Source organism: Anolis sagrei, chromosome 2 (genome assembly GCF_037176765.1).
Source record: "Anolis sagrei isolate rAnoSag1 chromosome 2, rAnoSag1.mat, whole genome shotgun sequence".
Classification (NCBI taxonomy): domain Eukaryota; kingdom Metazoa; phylum Chordata; class Lepidosauria; order Squamata; family Dactyloidae; genus Anolis; species Anolis sagrei.
In genome coordinates, this window is record NC_090022.1 from 198,318,576 (window position 1) to 198,337,485 (window position 18,910).

Genomic DNA, 18,910 nt, shown 5'->3' on the forward strand with positions numbered 1-18,910 from the left:
AATATCTGCTTTGAACTGGATTATCTGAGTCCACACTCAGATAATGTGGGATAATCCAGTTCAAAACAGATATTGGGCCCTTCCCTATATCCCAGAATATCTGCTTTGAACTGGGTTATCTGAGTCCATACTCAGATAATGTGGGATTTTCTGCCTTGATGTTCTGGGATATAGGGCTGTGTGGGAGGGCCCAATGTCTGCTTTGAACTGGATTATCTGAGTCCACACTCAGATAATGTGGGATAATCCAGTTCAAAGCAGATATTGGGCCCTTCCACACAGCCCTATATCCCAGAATATCAAGGCAGGAAATCCCACAATATCTGCTTTGATCTGTGTTATCTGTGTCCACACTCAGATAATGTGGGATTTTCTGCCTTGATATTGTTGGAGTTCGGCCTGTAATTGTTTTCCAGGATCAGGGTGCTTTGGATGTGGGGAGTGATGTCAATGAGTTGCAAGGTGGCAATGGTTTGGTCAGTGATCTTGATGCAGAGAATGACCAGGAGATTCCTGTTCAAAGTGTGGTTTCCCATGAGAATGTCCCTGAAGAGTGTAGGGATAATGGTGTGCTTTCTGAATTGTTACCAGAGAGTTCCCATAATAGGGAACATAAAAACAGCTCAGCACCTGGCCCAGCTGCAGAAATGAATGGGCAGATAGATAATGAGCAAATAGATAGGCACAAGGAGATTAGTCAAAACAGGAGAGCTGAACAGTGGCTTTGGCGGTCTGCTAGGCTCCGAGAGAAAAAAAATAAGAAATTGACAGTTAAAACGAAACCAATTTCTGAATGCTAGAGACTTAGCTAACGAGGAGATAAAAGTCCCAAGTACAGGATATGTAGTCAGATGACGCATCATTTGGAATCAAGTCAAGATCTTGTTCTTGATCGTGCAAGTTTGCTTGGGAAATTCATTTTTAAGTGCCTTTGTTTCATGGTTTTGATCCTTGAATTTTATGCTCTACATTCATGCCTTGGGTTCATGTTTCTTGATTCCTTGCATTTTATTTGGGAAGTTTTGCCTTTGTTTTTATGGAATTTCCTGGACTATTACCCTGGACTACTTTGTTCCTGCTTATCTTCCTACCTAATTGGATTTACCTATTTCTTTAAAGTGTTTTTTTTACCTTATTGCTTTTTAATTATCTTCAATAAAAGGATTATTTTCCATCCAACAGTGTGGTGTTTAAAATCAGAGGGCGTTCCCTGTCCTGGAGTGCAACAGATATTCTGGAATATAGGGCTGTGTCCACACTGCTATATAATCCAGTTCAATGTAGATTTTATACAACTGTGTGGAAGTTACTATTGGGCAGGAAGGGGGAGAGGGAAGTGGATGTTTATCTTCAGCATGTAATAACTGGTCCAATTTTGAATCACCTATCATTTTTCTCTTCAGACAATGAAACAAATGTTAACCCTTCCCTATGGGATCCAAAGCTAATATATGCCCATATTTACTCAAGTCTAATGGGCCACCAAATCTAATGCCCACCTCAATTTTCAAAACCCCAAAACCATAAAAAGTATTTCCTGGTGAATGTAAAATTTAGCTGAAAAAAAGGTATACATTACAGTAGCTGCCTGCTTAGGAGTCCTTCTTTAAAAACTTACTTAGACGATCCCTTGTAGCCTGAGGATAAAGGTCCTCCAAGTACTGTGTGGAAGGGCCCAATATCTGCTTTGAACTGGATTATCCCACATTATCTGAGTGTGGACTCAGATAATTCAGTTCAAAGCAGATATTGGGCCCTCCCACACAACCGTATATCTGGTGTCTTGGTGGTGGGTCTGTCAGTGGCTGTGGAGCCCTATTCTTGATCCATATGTTCTTTCGCAAAGGTGGCATTAGTTTCCAGGTGGAAGGTGGTCCCGGTCAGTGTTGGCTTGATGCGTTTTCCTCTTGGCACGCTTCTCCCTTTCACCCTCTGTTCATGTCTCTTCGAATTCTAAAGCACTGCTGGTCACAGTGCTCAAGGGCCAGGGCTTCCCAATACTTGGTGTCTATACCACAGTTTTGAAGGCTGACTTTAAACTCATATTTAAATATATTTTCCTGTCCTCCAATGTTACATTTCCCATTCTTGAGTTGGGAGTATAGTAACTGCTTTGGGAGCTGGTGATAGGGCATTTGGATAGCATGGCCAGTCCAGCTGGGGTAATGGCATAGGACTATCGCTTCAATGCCGGTGGTCTTTGCTTCTTCCAGCACACTGACATTTGTCTGCCTATCTTCCCAAGAGATTTGCAGGTTTTTTTCAGAGACATTGCTGATGGAATTGTTCCAGGAGTTAAGTGTGACGTCTGTAGACAGTCCACGCTTCGCAGGCATATAGCAGGATTGGGAGGACAATAGCTTTATAAACAAGCACCTTGATCTCCCTACAGATGTCCTCGTGCTCAAACACTCTCTGCTTCATTTGGAAAAATGCTGCACTTACAGAGCTCAGGCGGTGTTGTGTTTCAGTGTCGACTTTTGTAGAGAGGTGGCTGCCAAGGTAGCGGAAATGGTCACCAAAGCTTTCAGCCATGGAAAAGAACACCTTGAGAAACCGCAAGTTACATCTGGTGTGAGAGAATTGGCCATCTGCAAGGATGTTGCCCAGGGAATGCCCAGATGTTTTGATGTTTTACCATCCTTGTGGGAGGCTTCTCTCATGTCCCTGCATGGAGAGCTGGAGCTGACAGAGGGAGCTCATCCACACTCTCCCCGGATTCAAACCTGCAACCTGTCAGTCTTCAGACCTGCCGGTACCCACTGCACCAACAGGGGCTCCTATTCACTTGGTTGGAACCAAGTGAAAGCCTTGTTTAGCAATTGGATCAGCCCTCATGCACTGGGTAGCCGTCTGGGGTCTGATCTGACTCCATACTGAGTTAAGTAGTCAGTGTAGATGAGGCCTGGGAATGAAATACTCTTGTGTGTGGAAGAGAGACATGATAAACCTAAATTGAATGATCAACAGATGAGAAGGTCAGTGATTTTAAGGCATTTCTCCAGTTTGGTTGCCTAATATCACAGTTTGGTTTTTTCAACAGGAATTTGGAATTTCCCTCAGTTCTTTTCTCAGAAGTCATATGACCTCTTTGGAGGATTAAAAAAAAAATCCAAACTTCACCCTGCCAAAATAGAGATGGTGCAATTAGATTACACTGCTTTCACTTTTGATATTGTTTTCCAATGCAAGGGAATGAAGGATGCCACTGTCAAACAGCAGAGGGGAGCAGAGTTCTTCAATTCAGTACAAACCTATCAAGTACCTCCTACAGTATGTGTTGTTTGGAAAAAAGAAGAGAGAAATAGAAGAGGCAGGTGAGAAACAGCTGAAGAAAGAAGGACTAAAAGGTAACCTCTGAAAAAAATGAAATTGAGATTTTTGGATATTAGGATATGGGTGAAATGTTTCTTGTTATGGAATTCATCCATCCTTTATACTGGGAAAGATAGTGCTTTCCCTAAAATAATGTGACTTTTTGGGACTGGAGGCATTAGTCACTCTTGGGTTGCGATCTGGAAGTTAACTCTGTGACAAGGTGGTCTTCTTGGCCCCCCATCTTGCTCAATGCCTGACCTTGTGCTCAAGTGTTCCTTGATGCTTTGTGGAAATATGTACATTGTGGCATTTATTTATTTACGACATTTCTATGCCGCCCTTCTCATCCCGAAGGGGACTCAGAGCGGCTTACAGATTACATGTAAATACAATATATTATATTATTAGCATAGCATAGTATTAGTACCATACATTCCCATATTGTAGTATACCACTGTATTGTAATATTATTAGTAATATTATATGTAATATGAAATATATAATTATTATATTGTATTATTATATTAAATTACACTATAATATTACTATTAATATTATATATATACACAATATATTATATTATTAGCATAGCACAATATTAGTACCATACATTCCCATATTGCACTATACCACTGTACTGTAATATTATTAGTAATATTACATGTAATATGAAATATATAATTATTATATTGTATTATTATTATTATTATATTGTATTACATTATAATATTATAATCAATATTATATGTGTACAATATATTACATTATTAGCACAACACAATATTAGTATTAGTATTAGTAGAATCATAGAGTTGAAAGAGACCTCATGGGCCATCCAGTCCAACCCCCTGCCAAGAAGCAGGAAAATTGCATTCAAAGCACCCCCAACAGATGACCGTCCAGCCTCTGTTTAAAAGCTTCCAAAGAAGGAGCCTCCACCACACTCAGTGACAGAGAGTTTCACTGCTGAACAGCTCTCACAGTCAGGAAGTTCTTCCTCATGTTCAGATGGAATCTCCTCTCTTGTAGTTTGAAGCCATTGTTCCATGTCCAGGGAAGCAGAAAACAAGCTTGCTCCCTCATCCCCATGATTTCCTCTCACATATTTATACATTGCTATCGTGTCTCCTCTCAGCCTTCTCTTCTTCAGGCTAAACATGCCCAGCTCTTTAAGCCGCTCTTCATAGGGCTTGTTCTCCAGACCCTTGATTATTTTAGTCACCCTCCTCTGGACACATTCCAGTTTGTCAATATCTCTCTTCAATTGTGGTGCCCAGAATTGGATGCAATATTCCAGGTGTGGTCTAACCAAGGCAGAGTAGAGGGGTAGCATTACTTCCCTGGATCTAGACACTATGTTCCTATTGATGCAGGCCAAAATCCCATTGGCTTTTTTTGCCACCACATGACATTGTTGGCTCATATTTAACTTGCTGTCCACAAGGATTCCAAGATCTTTTTCACACGTACTGCTCTCGAGCCAGGTGTCCCCCATTCTGTATCTTTGCATTTCATTTTTCCTGACAAAGTGGAGTATCTTCCATTTGCCACTGTTGAACTTCATTTGTTAGTTTTGGCCCATCTCTCTAATCTGTCAAGATCGTTTTGAATTCTGCTCCTGTCCTCTGGACTATTGGCTATCCCTCCCAATTTGGTGTCCTCTGCAAACTTGATGACTATGCCTTCTAACCCTTCATTTAAGTCATTAATAAAGATGTTGAACAGGACTGGGCCCAGGATGGAGCCCTGCTTATGGCTCTGCTCGTCATTTCTTTCTAGGATGAAGAGGAAGCATTGGGGAGAATCACCCTCTGGGTTTGTCCGCTTAACCAATTACAGATTCACCTAACCGTAGTTTTGCCTAGCCCACATTGGACTAGTTTGTTTATTATATATATTATACTATATCACATGTAATATAAAATATATACCGTAATTCTTATATTGTATTATTATTAGCATTAGTAGTAAAGAATGTTGTTTTAGAATCAATTTTCCTTCTTAAGTCCTAGATTCCTTAACTCCTTAGTTCTCTGTGAACTGGAATTCCATTTTCTTGTCAACCTTGCAGGGCTATTTCAGAGGAAGAGGTGGAAAAGAACAATTGACTCAGAAGTGACTTGTGTTTGTTGAAATCTGAAGTTCTACCATTCTGGTTTTGAGAAAGAAGTTGATTGAAATGGAGATTTTACAAATGTGGTAAGTTATTGAAGTCCATGGCATACTTCATGAGGGCAGGGGGAGGTGTTGCAAGCCAAGGCACCTATCCCCTCTCTCACCTATGTCTTCCCAAAACAATTTTGCTCAACAACAATCCCCTTTAACCATGAGGTTAGATATTTCTCCCAGAGCTTTGCAGGTGGATTGGGCTCTCAGCTGTTCATCTCAGACACGAAAACACCCCTCTGTTCTTCTGCTCTGAAGCATTTCAGACCAAACTATATTTTTGCACAACTTGAGTCAGTAGAAAGGTGGTTAGTAGGACTACAATTGAAGGCTGAGAAACCAAGCGGTGATGCAGACTCTTCTAGGCTCTTGGAGTACAGGCAGTTGGGGCCTGAGTATAGAAGTAGCAAACAACTTAATTTTCTTTCCCCCCCATCTCTAGGAGTTTCATCATTTGGTCCCTCCTGGCTTGCACGGAGGCATTCTCCATGGATGGAGGGATCCACTCTCCAAACTATCCTCAGGCATATCCCAACAATGCTTTAGAGTTTTGGGGAATAAGTGTTCCTCCAGGTTATGGTATTCACCTTTACTTCACCCACTTGGATATAGAACCATCTCAAAACTGCGAGCATGATTTTGTGAAGGTAAAGAGCTATGTCCTTTCTTAGAGCACTGTAGAACTGAGGTGGGATGATCCCAGCCTAATATGGAGAGGGTATTCTGGTTTAGATCTGGATTGAGTCATATGCATAGTAGGTCTAAGGCAGTGGTTCTCAACCTCTGGTCCCTAGGTGTTTTGGCATTTTTGGGAGTTGAAGGCCAAAACATCTGGGGACCCACAGGTTGAGAACTACTGGTCTAAGTAATCTTAATTCACTTAGGTCCATAGTTTTCAATGGACCAACTCAAAGTATGATTAATTTGAATATAAGTAAATGTATATGGATATGTGTTGTGCCAGCCAGGTATAATGATGACAACCAACGTTTCAGTTGCAGAAACCAAGGTCTATCTGTCTCTTTTAGGTCTTGTCTGGTAGTCGTGTTGAGGGCCAACTTTGTGGTCAGAGGACAAGACATTACCCTGGTTCACATGTCCTGATGGAATTTCATATCCTCTACAATAATTTGACTGTCATCTTTCAGTCTGACTTTTCTAATGAAGGAAGATTCACTGGGTTTGCTGCTTATTACACTGCAGTGGGTAAGTTCTTGGCTGTTATTTGTATTTAAGCATTAGTGCCCTGGGATGGAAAGGCTGCGGGGCGGCATGATTTTCACTGAGCATGAAACTAAGATTGTTTGCATGGTTTGAAAATTCAAACGTCATCTGTGGACAAAGTCAGCCTATTAAGAACAGTTATGGTTAAATTTCAATACCCCTGAACTGTAGCAGGATTATCATCACAGGTCAAAGCAATACCCCCCCCCCCCACACACACACACCTACATACACACCTACTCTGTTGCAAGGGATGTACGAGGATTGAATGAAAAGTAATGCCTCCACCTTCATAACTCGTCAATGATGGCAGTAGTGGTATGCGACAGGCACTGGCTTGTTCAGTAGACTCTCTTCTACAGTTCCATTTTGGTGGAAAGTCTTAGCATTGAATGGTTGTGTTGCTAAAGTGCAAAGTATGGAACCCTGTGCAGACAGTCAGTCAATGCGATCATTGAATTCTTGAGGGCAGAAGGTGTCACCCCAAAGGAGATTCATCAGAGAATGCAAGCTGTTTATGGTGATTGTGTTGATGTGAGTACTGTGCATTGTTGGGTGAGTAAAGATGTTGAGGTGGGAACATCTGACTTGCATGACAAACAAAGCATTGGACATCCTGTGACAGCAAGCACCAAGTTTCACAAGCAAAAGCTTGACAGATTGATTCAGGACGATTGTCATATCACTCAGAGAGAAATTTTAAGCCATAATAGGCATTTCACAAGAACGTATGTGTCACATTATTGCTTTGCTTGGCTATCGAAAGTTCTGTGCATGATGGGTTGTGGAAACAGAGTGTCGACTTCTTCCATGACGGCTTCAGAAAACATGTTCCTCATTGGCAAAAATGTATCCAATTGTGTGGTGATCATGTGGAAAAGTGAATAGTGGTAGTTAAAGAGCACCTTCTAAGGATTATTTCTGCGTTTGATTTATTCAAATATTCCCATCCAAACCCAAGTAACGAAGGTGGAGGCACTACTTGTCATTCAACTCTCGTAGCCCATTGATCCCTATTATTCTTTCTTCCAGTGTTCACCTAGGTTATAAGATCAGGAAATGGCCAGAAATGTTAGTGCTCTTGCAGATTTTTCACATGGTCTTAAAATGTCCAGATGTATAGGTACAGACTTTTTTTTTCGTGTCAGGAGCAACTTGAGAAACTTCAAGTCACTTCTGATGTGAAAGAATTGGCCGTCTGCAAGGATGTTGCCCAGAGGACGCCTGGGTGTTTTGATGTTTTACCATCCTTGTGGGAGGCTTCTCTCTCATGTTCCCGCATGCAACACTTAGCCAATCTTCCACGAGCCCTCCAGTCACCTATCCATCCATCCATTTTTCCAATGACATCTTTGGAGTACATTCTTGGGTACATTTTCCCAGTTTAAAATTAAATACAATGGCAACAATATAATACAATGACCATCAGCAATGATACAAAGCACTACAGTGCTGCTTTTTGCTGCCAGTGGTTATGATGCAGACTTCTTTAGCACCTTTTGTATAGACTGTAATTAGGAAGGATGTCAAAGAAGCCCAGAGTTTCACCTGCATTTCCAATTTTAACATACCTTTTCTCTTTGACTTCCAGTGAGATGGGATTAATTTAATCAGATTCTCTTGGAAATTGGCAGCATTTTTTTGGCAGATTGATGCTTGACACATTAACAATAACTGGTTAAACAATCATCTGTTTTCTTTATGACTTGATATCTGGGATGGTTCTTTGTAGAAAGAATTGATGTTGTTTTAGACTTTGGGCCCTTCCACACAACCATATAATGCAGAATATCAAGGCAGAAAATCCCACAATATCTACTGGGTTATCTGAGTCTACACTGTCATATATTACAGTTTAAAGCAGATAATGTGGGATTTTGTTCAGCTGTGTGGAAGGAGCCTTAGTTCCAGAAAGGGATGTGATGATAAGATTGGAAGATTTTGTGTAAGTGATGCAACACACACAGGAGGAAGAAATGGCTTTCTTCAGTCTTATTTGAACACGGGTTAAATAGGTGAGGAGCTGAGGCTCCTTCTACACTGCAATATAAAATCCAAATTATCTTCTTTGAACTGGATTATATGGCAGTGTAGACTCAGATAATCCAGTTCAAGATAGATAATCTGGATTATCTGGATAGTCTGGATTATATGGCAATGTAGAAGGGTCCTGTGAGCCTTATTTTAACCTTATCCTACTTTGTTTTTGCAGCCGTCGATTGTGGTATGCCTCATCATCCTGAAAATGGAGCAGTCGTTTACCTGACCGAATCTGAGGAGACTCATTACCAAGCCACTATCCGCTACGTATGCAGTGAGCCCTACTATACACTAAACAGCAATGCAAGCGGTGAGTCCCATTCAATTCATTCCTCTCAATTCATCTTCTGGTGACTTTCAGAGGCAGAATTGAGGATTATAGTATTGTCGTGCACTGTATTAAAGAGTGCTTTATTTTTACATCATTCCAGTATTTGTGTGAAAGAAATTTCATCCATATTTCTTCATTTCAGACAAAAGGTCTCTAGGTTTATTTACAAAGCATGGCATATTCAGCATTCATTAAAACTGGGAGATAGTACTAATCCATGTTTTGCAATCCTGCAGACGCATCTGTGAAGGAGGCGGGACTGAGAGCAGGGCTTCCCCAGAAAATCTTAGAGTTCTAGATGGTCCATAAGGAGAGATACATTTAGACAGGTAATCTGGTTCCGGTCCAGCTTACCTGTCCAAATGTATGTGTTCTTACGAACCATCTAGGACTCTAAGATCATCTGGGGAGGCCCTGCTCTCAGTCCTGCCTCCTTTGCAGATATGTCTGGCAGGGACAAGAGACAGGGCCTTCTCAGTGCTGGCCCATCGACTATGAAACGCCCTCCCTAGGGATATTAGATCAGCCCCCTCCCTCCTGACATTTCATTAAAAAGGCAAAACCTGGCTCTTTGAGCAAGCTTTTGCAAATGGAGCGTAACAGGTAAATGTGAACCATGGAACGATTTGACGATGCGACTGGAAAATGATTTTAGAAAGGAGATGCTGATTATTTATTATTTATTGGTTTTGTATGGTTTTTATATTATACTAGCTGTCCCCTGCCATGTGTTGCTGTGGCCCAGTCTGTTGATCTGGAAAATAAAGTAATGAGAAAGTGTTGGTTTCTAATATATGTAATTTCTTTACGCTTGTGGGTAAACAGTATTTCTTGCTGTTTCTTTGTCAGTGTTGATGTGGAGATTGTCTGGCTGGCCTACTCTGGAACATGCAACACATAACTGTCCTTCTTTAGGGGTCCCTTTCAAATCTATGATACTATATCTCTCTGTGTGTGAATCATATCTATTATTTATTTATTTATTTATTTGCTGCATTTGTTGACCGCCGTTCTCAGCCCTAGGGCGACTCACGGCAGTGTACAACATATAAAAGACAATTTACAATAAAGCGATAACGAAAAATCAACATATCACTAGTACACAATAATATAATTACACTAAAATAATCCGCTCCATCTTATCGTAGAATCATAACCAATCTCGTAATCCATATACCGTTCCAGTTGTCATTACCAGTTAATGTAGCGCTCAGTTAAATGCCTTCTCAAATAGCCATGTCTTTAGGCTATCTATCGTCTTTATTTATTTATTTATCGTCAAATAGCCATGTCTTTAGGCATGTCTATCGTCTATCTATCTATCTATCCATCTATCTATCTATATCTATGGCTGGATGGCTCTTTGTCAGGAGGGCTTTGATTACGTTTTCTTGCCTGATGAAGGGAGTTGGATTGGATGGCCTTAAGTATTTTCTGATGGTCATGGGGGTTCTGTGGGGGAAGTTTGCCCTGATTCTGTCATTTGTGAGGTTCAGAATGCTCTTTGATTGTAGGTGAACTGTGAATCCCAGTGACTACAAATCCCAAATGTCAAGGTCTATTTCCCCCAAATTCCATCTGTGTTCATATTTGGGAGTATTGAGTGCTTGTGCCAAGTTTGGTCCAGATCCATCATTGTTTGAGTCCACAGTGCTCTCTGGATGTAGGTGAACTACAACTCCCAAACTCAAGGTCAATGTCCACCAAACCCTTCCAGTATTTTCTGTTGGTCAAGGAAGTTCTGTGTGCTAAGTTTGGTTCAATTCCATCATTGATAGAGTTCAGAATGCCATTTGATTGTAGGTGAACTATAAATCCCAGCAACTACAACTCCCAAATGACAAAATCATAATTTTTGAGTGATGGTCACTCCTTGTGTTGTGAGACGTTTTGTTGCCAAATTGGGTGTGATTTCGTTCATTGGTTCTTTTGTTTTTAAGGTACTCATTATGCACAGAGCATTTTTATATATATAGAAGAAGATGCTAAACGTTTTTAACTATATTTTATGTCTGCTGGGGTGTCAAATTGTTGCCGACTGTAAACTGCCTTGAGTCACCTTCAGGCTGAAAAAGGCGGGATACTAATAACGTAAATAAATAAATATTTACGAGCAGAGGAAGCACTTTCCTGGATTAAATTTAAGATTGACTCTAAAGAAACTCATTGTTGTGTTTCTTTATTTTTGAAGGAATCTATCGGTGTTCAGCCAATGGGAAATGGGTAGATGAAGAAGAGAAAACAGAGCTTCCGGTTTGCATCCCAGGTACAATGCCGAATTTTGCATCCCACTGGAAGGGGCCACTTATAGGCTTTGTAGTTCTGCACCAGAATGAGGTGAAACATAGCTGAAGCCCAGGAGTGCAAATACCTACAGAGTTTGTAGCTTCCCTTTTTCTGATAAGACAAGGCATCAAGCACAACAGTATTGTGATAGTGTTATGATATACTATCTGCCACAAGAATTTTTTTCCAAAGAAGAGCAAATGGGTTAGTGGAGTAACCTTGTGCCCAACACAACATAATTGTGTCACTGAAAAGGCTTGTCAAAGCCACAGACCATTTCCCCTTCCTTTTGATCCATGTGGAGACCAATGAGACTGTAAGGAATAGCCTTTGGGAGATCCCTTGGGATTTCAGGGAAGGACGCTTGATGCTTACGTTGTCATGTCATTTCATGTTTCATTCCAATTCAAGGGCAAGAAGGATAGGAGAAGTGAATAACAGGTGGTGCTGCCAGGAATTATTTGGATCATAGTCTGAGGTTTAATGAAGTTGGGGTTCTGGCTAGAGAGGACTTGCATCTCATAGAGGTTAAGAATAATGTTTTTTAAGAGTCTAACAAATCTGACCAGGGAGCTTTATATGGGGGAATTAAGGAAGTGTAGTCAAAGGCTTTCGTGGTCAGAATCACTAGGTTGCTGTAAGTTTTCCAGGCTGTTTGGCCGTGTTCCAGAAGCATTCTCGCCTGACTTTTTGCCCACATTTATGGCAGGCATCCTCAGAGGTAATGAGGTCTGTTGGAAACTAGGCAAGTGGGGTTTATATATCTGCAGAATGTCCAGGGTGGGAGAAACAGCTCTTGTCTGCTTCAGGCAAGTGTGAATGTTGCAATTGGCTGTTTTGATTAGCATTGAATTTTCTTGCTAAAATCAATCAGGGACAGCTAAGAGCACCCAACGAAGAATTCCCCCAGGCAGCAACCAGCCAGGCTTTGAAGCTGCAAGGCCATTAAATGCTAATCAAGATGTCCATTTGCAACATTCACACTTGCCTCAAGCAGACAAGAGTTCTTTCTCCCACCCTGGTTTCCAACAGACCTTACAACCTCTGAGGATGCCTGCCATAGATGTGGGCAAAACGTCAGGAGATAATGTCTCTGGAACATGGCTATTCAGCCCAGAAAACTCACAGCAATCCAATTAGAGAGGTATTTGTGAAGGCAGGTGTTTAACAGGAGATAATTTGAACTGAGCAAAAGACACAAGAACTCAACAAAGATAATTTTTAAAAGCCCTTAAATAAGCAGCTGGAAGTGGCCCATGGTCTTTGTATCTCTACATCAATGTACAAAGAATGGGAAAGTAAACAAGATAAACTTGAACAAAGCAAATATATAATTAGCATCATTGAATCCCAAGTGCAAAATCTTGCTTCTTCATGGAATGTGACATGCAGCCCTGAGGCATCACTAATGTGTAGACTTCTTCTAGGGATTAATATCAAGGTAAGGAGAATTCAAGCAAGGTGAGGGGAGCTGGAGAGAAGGTAGTGTCATTGGGAATGTTTGTCTCACATCAGACAGTAGAACTACCCCACTTAAAATGGATTTGATACATTTCCGAATGCTTTAGATGTCTTCGAATGCAGCATTGTCCATAATGACAGGAGATGATGCGAGTGGTAATCCAGTACATATTGAAGGGCATAAGGTTGTGGAAATTATCTGTACTGTAATAAAGAGGTAGGATCATAGGGCAGCTCAATTTTTAATAGCACCCAGTCAGTGTTATGAGGCAATATAAATAGACAACAGTCAAAGGAGATGTTAGGAAGAGTGTGCATGCCAAGACACTATTACAGAGCATTTCTATATATGTATATAAATATGTAAATATCACTATAAATTGTTGGATCTTGTCTCTCTAGTGCTTACAAGTTCTTGTGTCTTACTTTCTTTCTGTAGTCTGTGGAGTTCCCCATACACCCATTGAAGAAACAGGGCGGATTTTTGGAGGTGTATTTGCTAAATCAGGAAACTTCCCTTGGCATGTCTATTTTTACAGTCCACAAGGTGGAGGAGCTCTCATTTCAGACCGCTGGATAGTTACAGCAGCCCAATTGCTGGATGCAAACCCAAACCCAACTATCTATGCTGGCCTGTTCTTAGTTGGCCCCAGTGCATTGAGGGAAGCTAGCCCACTAGATGTGGATCATGTGTTCATTCATCCCAACTGGACAACAGCAACAGAACCCTGGACTAACTTTGATAATGACATTGCTCTGCTGAGACTGAAGAAACCCGTGACACTGGGTCCCACCATTTCTCCAGTCTGCCTTCCTGGCACATCTTCTGACTATGATCCTCAGATTGGGACCCTAGGGTTTGTAACTGGTTGGGGCAGGACAGAAAGACAAAGAAAATCCATGAAACTGAAGGCAGCGAAGGTCCCAGTGCAAGAGATGGAGGTGTGCCGAAGAGTGAAGCCGGATTCCCCCGCAGATATGTTGACCTATGTCTTCACAGATAATATGATTTGTGCTGGGGATGGCCGGCAGGACAGCTGTCAAGGGGATAGTGGTGGGGCATATGTCATTCAAGATCCCCATAATGAGACCCGTTACTATGTTGCCGGCCTAGTTTCTTGGGGACCAAAATGTGGCACTTATGGCCTTTACACGAAGGTGGCAAACTATGTGGACTGGATTGTAGAGATCATGAACCAATACAAAGACTAGTTGCATCCACATCCAGGACTCAGTTGTTCTCCTAGACGCTAACTGTTTCGATTTGTTCATTCTCAAGGGTTAGTCCACTAAAGAGATGATTGGAGCCAAGGTTTATATGCTTTACCTTGGCTGTTTTCTTCTCTTTTTCTGAAAAGCAGAATAGCAACAGCTCTGAGTGCTTAATTGTGACTGGTGGGTGTTCCCAATGGAGAGAGAAATTGTTTTTCATCAGCATTGGTATCACAAGCATTATCTAGACAGGAACACTCAAAATAAATTCCCTTCTATTTCAGTGGGTTGTGAGTTTGTTTGTTCTTCCTGAAATGAGGTTTTGGAATTGTGTGAGTGCCCCTTGAAATCCTTGCGGAGAGGACTTGAATTCCTTGCTTACTGTCCCTGAAGTGCAAAGGGAAAAAAACGTATGCTCTGTCCATCAGAGACAAGGAGCACCTCCTTGTCTCTGATGATGATATCCTTAACCTACCCTTGAAATAATTCCATGTCACTGTCAAAGCAATCTGTCTGGCTATATTTGCATGCTTGGAAGGTCTTCTGAAAACAAAAATCATCTATATAAATAAAAATGTAATGTTCGTTTGTGAGATTAACATAACTCAAAAACCACTGGACACATTGTCACCAGATTTGGATGCAATACACCTATCAGGCCAATGAGTGACCATCACTCATAAATACACTGAAAAATGCAGCAGAAGAGACTTAAAAAGCCAAAAAAGCAAAAAGATGCTACAGTGCATGAGCAAAAACGACTCCCCCTGGCAAACAAAACACACAATAGCATATCCATACTCTCTTCTGGACTACAGCTCCCAGCATTCCCTAGACCAGGCTCTTTAGGAGAGAAGGATGATCCAAATGCACTGCTTCCAAGCTCCAAGCTTTCTTCTCTTTAGATTTCTTTGAGATCATCCCAATCCATGCATATTTCCAATTTCCTATTCCTGGACTGCAACTCCCAGTAATGTTCCAGATAGATAGATTAGATAGAGATAGGTAGGTAGATAGATCGATCAGGAGGACTGCTGGGAGTTGCAGTCCAAGAATAGGTAGAAAAGGAAGAAAGGGGAGAAAGAGGAATGGAAAGAAAAGGGGGGAGGAAGGGAAGAGGAAGAGAAGGAGGGAAGGAGAGAAAGAAAGAAGAGAAAGAGGGAGGGAAGGTTGGCCACAGCTACACATGGAGGGTACAGCTAATTTGAAATAATAAATCATCATTCTTGTAAGACATATTGTGTTTGATTACATTAAGAACCCCAAATGCAAAACTGCAAGTGCTATCTTGTTGTCATTTGATCTGAGGGGATATTGATACTTTCAAATGTTGACGTTTTGTGCAAATTTTACCCCTCTCTGGTGTTTACCCCTCTCTTGTTTACCCCTCTCTGGTTTGCTGGCCTCCTCTCTTCACCACGCACTCCCTAGAACAGAGCTCCATGAAGTTTGCACTTTGCCCTTCCATCCCTCCCACCCTCCAGATTTATACTGATAACGTTTATTTATTTTAGGTTAAAACTCTAGTCTGTTAAAAGACCCTACAGTGAAAGGATAATTTTTGTTCCAGTCCCAATTAGACAAAGGAGCTGAGACTGCTTTCACCTTGATTCAACCTATTGTAGTCCTTGAGTATTTGTTAAGACAGGCTAGTGAAAAGGAAAAAGAGTAGAAATGAGGATAGCAGTTGCAGTCTTCTGGAAGTAGCAGAGACATCAGATGAAAAGGGAGGATTGCATTTTGTACAGAGAATAAGTGTGGAGAGAACGCAAAAACAAGATCAGTACAAAGATGGCATTTCAGCATAAGGCAGTTGGTGGGTCATATGGAGGCTGGTATTAGTCTGGTATGATTCTCAGGGAAGACTCAATAGACACTGCATGCTTGACTCGTGGGAGGAAGGGTGTTGTGACTCATCTGAAATATGACATCTGAAGCCATCCAGGTTTGAGACAGTGTGGCACACGAGAAATGAAACATCAAGAAGTTGACCTAATCGGCAAAGGAATGAACTTCCCAGAGATCACCCAGCTGGGGAAAGAGCCATATACACAATATGACTTAAGCCAGTGGTTCTCAACCTGTGGGTCAACAGATGTTTTGGCCTTCAATTGCCAGAAATCCTCACAGGTGGCAAATTGGCTGAGATTTCTGGGAGTTGTTGGTGAAAACACCTAGGGACCCACAGGTTGAGAACCACTGACTTAAGCCATGACAATATTGTGCTGTGGATCTTGATAATGTAAACATAGCAGGAGACTGAGATAGCATGATGAGTATAGTTACGACAGTGAAACATTTGAGTCTTTAAAGAAAATTCCAAGTTCTGCCAACAGTAAGTTTAATATCTGAACAGTGCTGTTCTGGAAAGATACATACAAATAAAAGTTACAGAGAATCACTCCTTGGGAGCTTTCAAGATGTGACAAAGAATGTGGCAGGTTTTAGAAATGTGGGTGAATTTTATTAATATTATTTAGCAGAGATATTGCAGCAGGGAGAAAACAGCCATCAGAAATTGGCTAATAATTCTTTTTCATTTCATAATGAAGCCGCAATGGATTAAATCCTTGTGCTGCTGAACTGCAGACCTGAAGTTTAGCAGTTTGAATCCGTGAGACAGGGTGAGCTCCTGTCTGTCAGCTCCAGTTCCTGCCAACCTAGCAGCTCAAAAACATGCAAATGTGAGTAGACAAATATGTACTGCTTTGGCGGGGAAAGGCAAAGAGACGTTCCAAACAATCTTGCCGGCCATACAACCAGAAGATTGGGAGTCGTCACAACATGAGGAACTGCATTAAGGGGTCATGGCATTAGGAAGGTTGAGAACCACTGTGTTATATGGTTGAATTAATTAATATAACAAACAATTAAAGCTTAGGTTGAGGAAGAATTGTTTAACAGATGGGGTTAAAGCTATATGTGTTTATTCAAAGTGGGGTGGAGGTGTACCTTGGTTTTGGGAAGAAAAATGAACACACTGAAGATGAAGAAATAGAAAAGAATGAAAGTTACCATTCATTAAATCATAGGGCACATCAAGAAAGGGCTTGCATTGACTCCCAGTCCTTTCCCACGATGCCCTTGATCCAGTCCAAATAGTTGAAGACTTTAGTGTAAAAGCCATACCCTTTGCCACACCCAATGCCCCAAGACACAATGCCTGTGGCTACCCACCGTTGGGTCACGGGGTCACGCACGGTCAAGGCCCCCCCACTGTCACCTTGACAGGTATCTTTCCCTTCATTAGGAGAGCCTGCACAAAACATGTTGGCCGTGAAGACTGGATCTTTCTTGTTAATCTTCTTCCCTTGCAACCACTCCTGACACAGCAGCCGATTGGCTACTGGGATTGGTGCATATTTCAGCTGGTTAGCAAGGATATTTTTCTCCACTCCAAAGCCACTAGCATAACCCATCCACCCTGGATCATAAAACGAATTGTTCCTTGGATCTGGGAGACAGACAGGGAGCACATTTGGGCCAAGGGTCACTGGGTCCCGCAGCTCAATGAGTGCAATATCCCCATCAAAATTTTGCTCATCGTCAGGATTATAGTCTGGATGCACAAACAACCGGAGGACAGGCCGATTGCCGAGCTTGAAGAGGTCCGTCACTACGGTGTGACCCAGGAATATTTCAGCCTTCTCAGCCACCTCTTCAAGGCTCTGGGTCTCCTCAGAGTCACTTTGGCCTTTGGGGAACACAATGTGGGCAGCTGTCAGGATCCAGCGGTCACCCAGCAATGCCCCACCTGCGCGCCCAGAGATGATGGTCATGGCTTGCCATGGGAAGCTGCCAGGAGGTGCATTTTTGCCGCCAATTATTCGCTGGACTTCTATAATGGGGTTGTCTGGCATTCCACACACTGCAAAGGAAAGCAAAGTTCAGAAAGGCATCTGCATCCTACTTCTCTGTGCCCTTCCACACAGCCATATAACCCAGAATATCAAGGCAAGAAATCCCACAATATCTGCTTTGATCTGGATTATTTGAGTCCACACTGCCATATACTCCAGTTCAAAGCAGAAAATGTGGGATTTCCTGCTTTGATATTCTGGGTTATATGGCTGTGTGGAAGGGCCCTCAGCTCTGCAAACTCTCCCGGCTTTACTCTTACTTGTATGCCCTGCTCAAGTACTGGTATTGTCTTCCTTTTGCTTTTCACTTTTATTGATACACCTATTACTTTTGTCACATTTCTGCCTTCACATTACGGAACCAGAGGAGGGCACTGCAGGTATTGAAATGGCTGAAATCCCAGAGTGTTTTCAAGAATCAAAAGACTATATGTCTCCCCAACATCCATTCCCCCTTTACTGGAGATGGCAACTTTAGGGCCCTTCAACACAGTCATATAACCCAGAATATCAAGGCAGATAATCCACAACTACTGCTTTAAACTGGATTATCTGAGTCAACACTGCCATATAATCCAGTTCAATGTGGATTTTTACAGCTGTGTGGAAGGGACCTTAGTTTGGTTTCCCCATATGGGCTTTCCTCAGTCCCTATGAGTTTGGCTGTTCATCAGACAACGAGTTAGTGAGATACACCTTTGCTTATTTCATGATCAAAGGCTTACCAGCTGTTAGGATTTCTGGGAGTTAAAAGCGAAAACACCTGGGGACCCATAGGTTGAGAACCACTGTCTTAGAGGGACGGGAGCAGCAATAGTATGGTTAATGATTGTTTCAATTACCTAAAATCTGCTCATGCCTTATCCACCTATCCTAACCTCTTTTATTGCTTGTCTATACAGGTCTAAAAACCTGGACTTCCACGTATCTACCACTATCTGTCTTCATGATACACAACAACTTTGGATGAGTATTCTGTTTTGTTTTGTTTTTGCAGGGGGGGGGGTATCTA

General features: G+C 41.7%; 2 protein-coding genes across 2 annotated transcripts in view; one reads left to right on the top strand and one right to left on the bottom strand.

Annotated features, from left to right (window-relative positions):
* Positions 1–2,760: 2,760 nt before the first annotated feature.
* Positions 2,761–14,321, top strand: LOC132767523 (complement C1s subcomponent). The gene is made up of 7 exons (XM_067464338.1): positions 2,761–3,350; positions 5,390–5,517; positions 5,927–6,131; positions 6,513–6,690; positions 8,921–9,058; positions 11,271–11,345; positions 13,266–14,321. The coding sequence occupies exons 2-7, from the start codon at positions 5,498–5,500 to the stop codon at positions 14,036–14,038; spliced, it is 1,389 nt and encodes a 462-aa protein (XP_067320439.1). The 5' UTR covers positions 2,761–3,350; positions 5,390–5,497; the 3' UTR covers positions 14,039–14,321.
* A 2,041-nt stretch (positions 14,322–16,362) lies between these two features.
* The window catches only part of C1R (complement C1r), a 28,160-nt gene continuing 25,612 nt past the window's right edge, over positions 16,363–18,910 (bottom strand). The window contains exon 11 of the mRNA XM_060762580.2: positions 16,363–17,906. Within this exon, the coding sequence (XP_060618563.2) occupies positions 17,077–17,906 (830 nt within the window). The 3' untranslated portion in view covers positions 16,363–17,076. The remainder of the gene's footprint in view (positions 17,907–18,910) is intronic.

Coding starts and splice junctions, on each gene's coding strand:
- LOC132767523 (XM_067464338.1), top strand. CDS start 5,498: ATGGAGATTTTACAAATGTG. Junction 6,132..6,512: donor GCGAGCATGATTTTGTGAAG/GTAAAGAGCTAT, acceptor TGTCTCTTTTAG/GTCTTGTCTGGTAGTCGTGT. Junction 6,691..8,920: donor TGCTTATTACACTGCAGTGG/GTAAGTTCTTGG, acceptor TTGTTTTTGCAG/CCGTCGATTGTGGTATGCCT.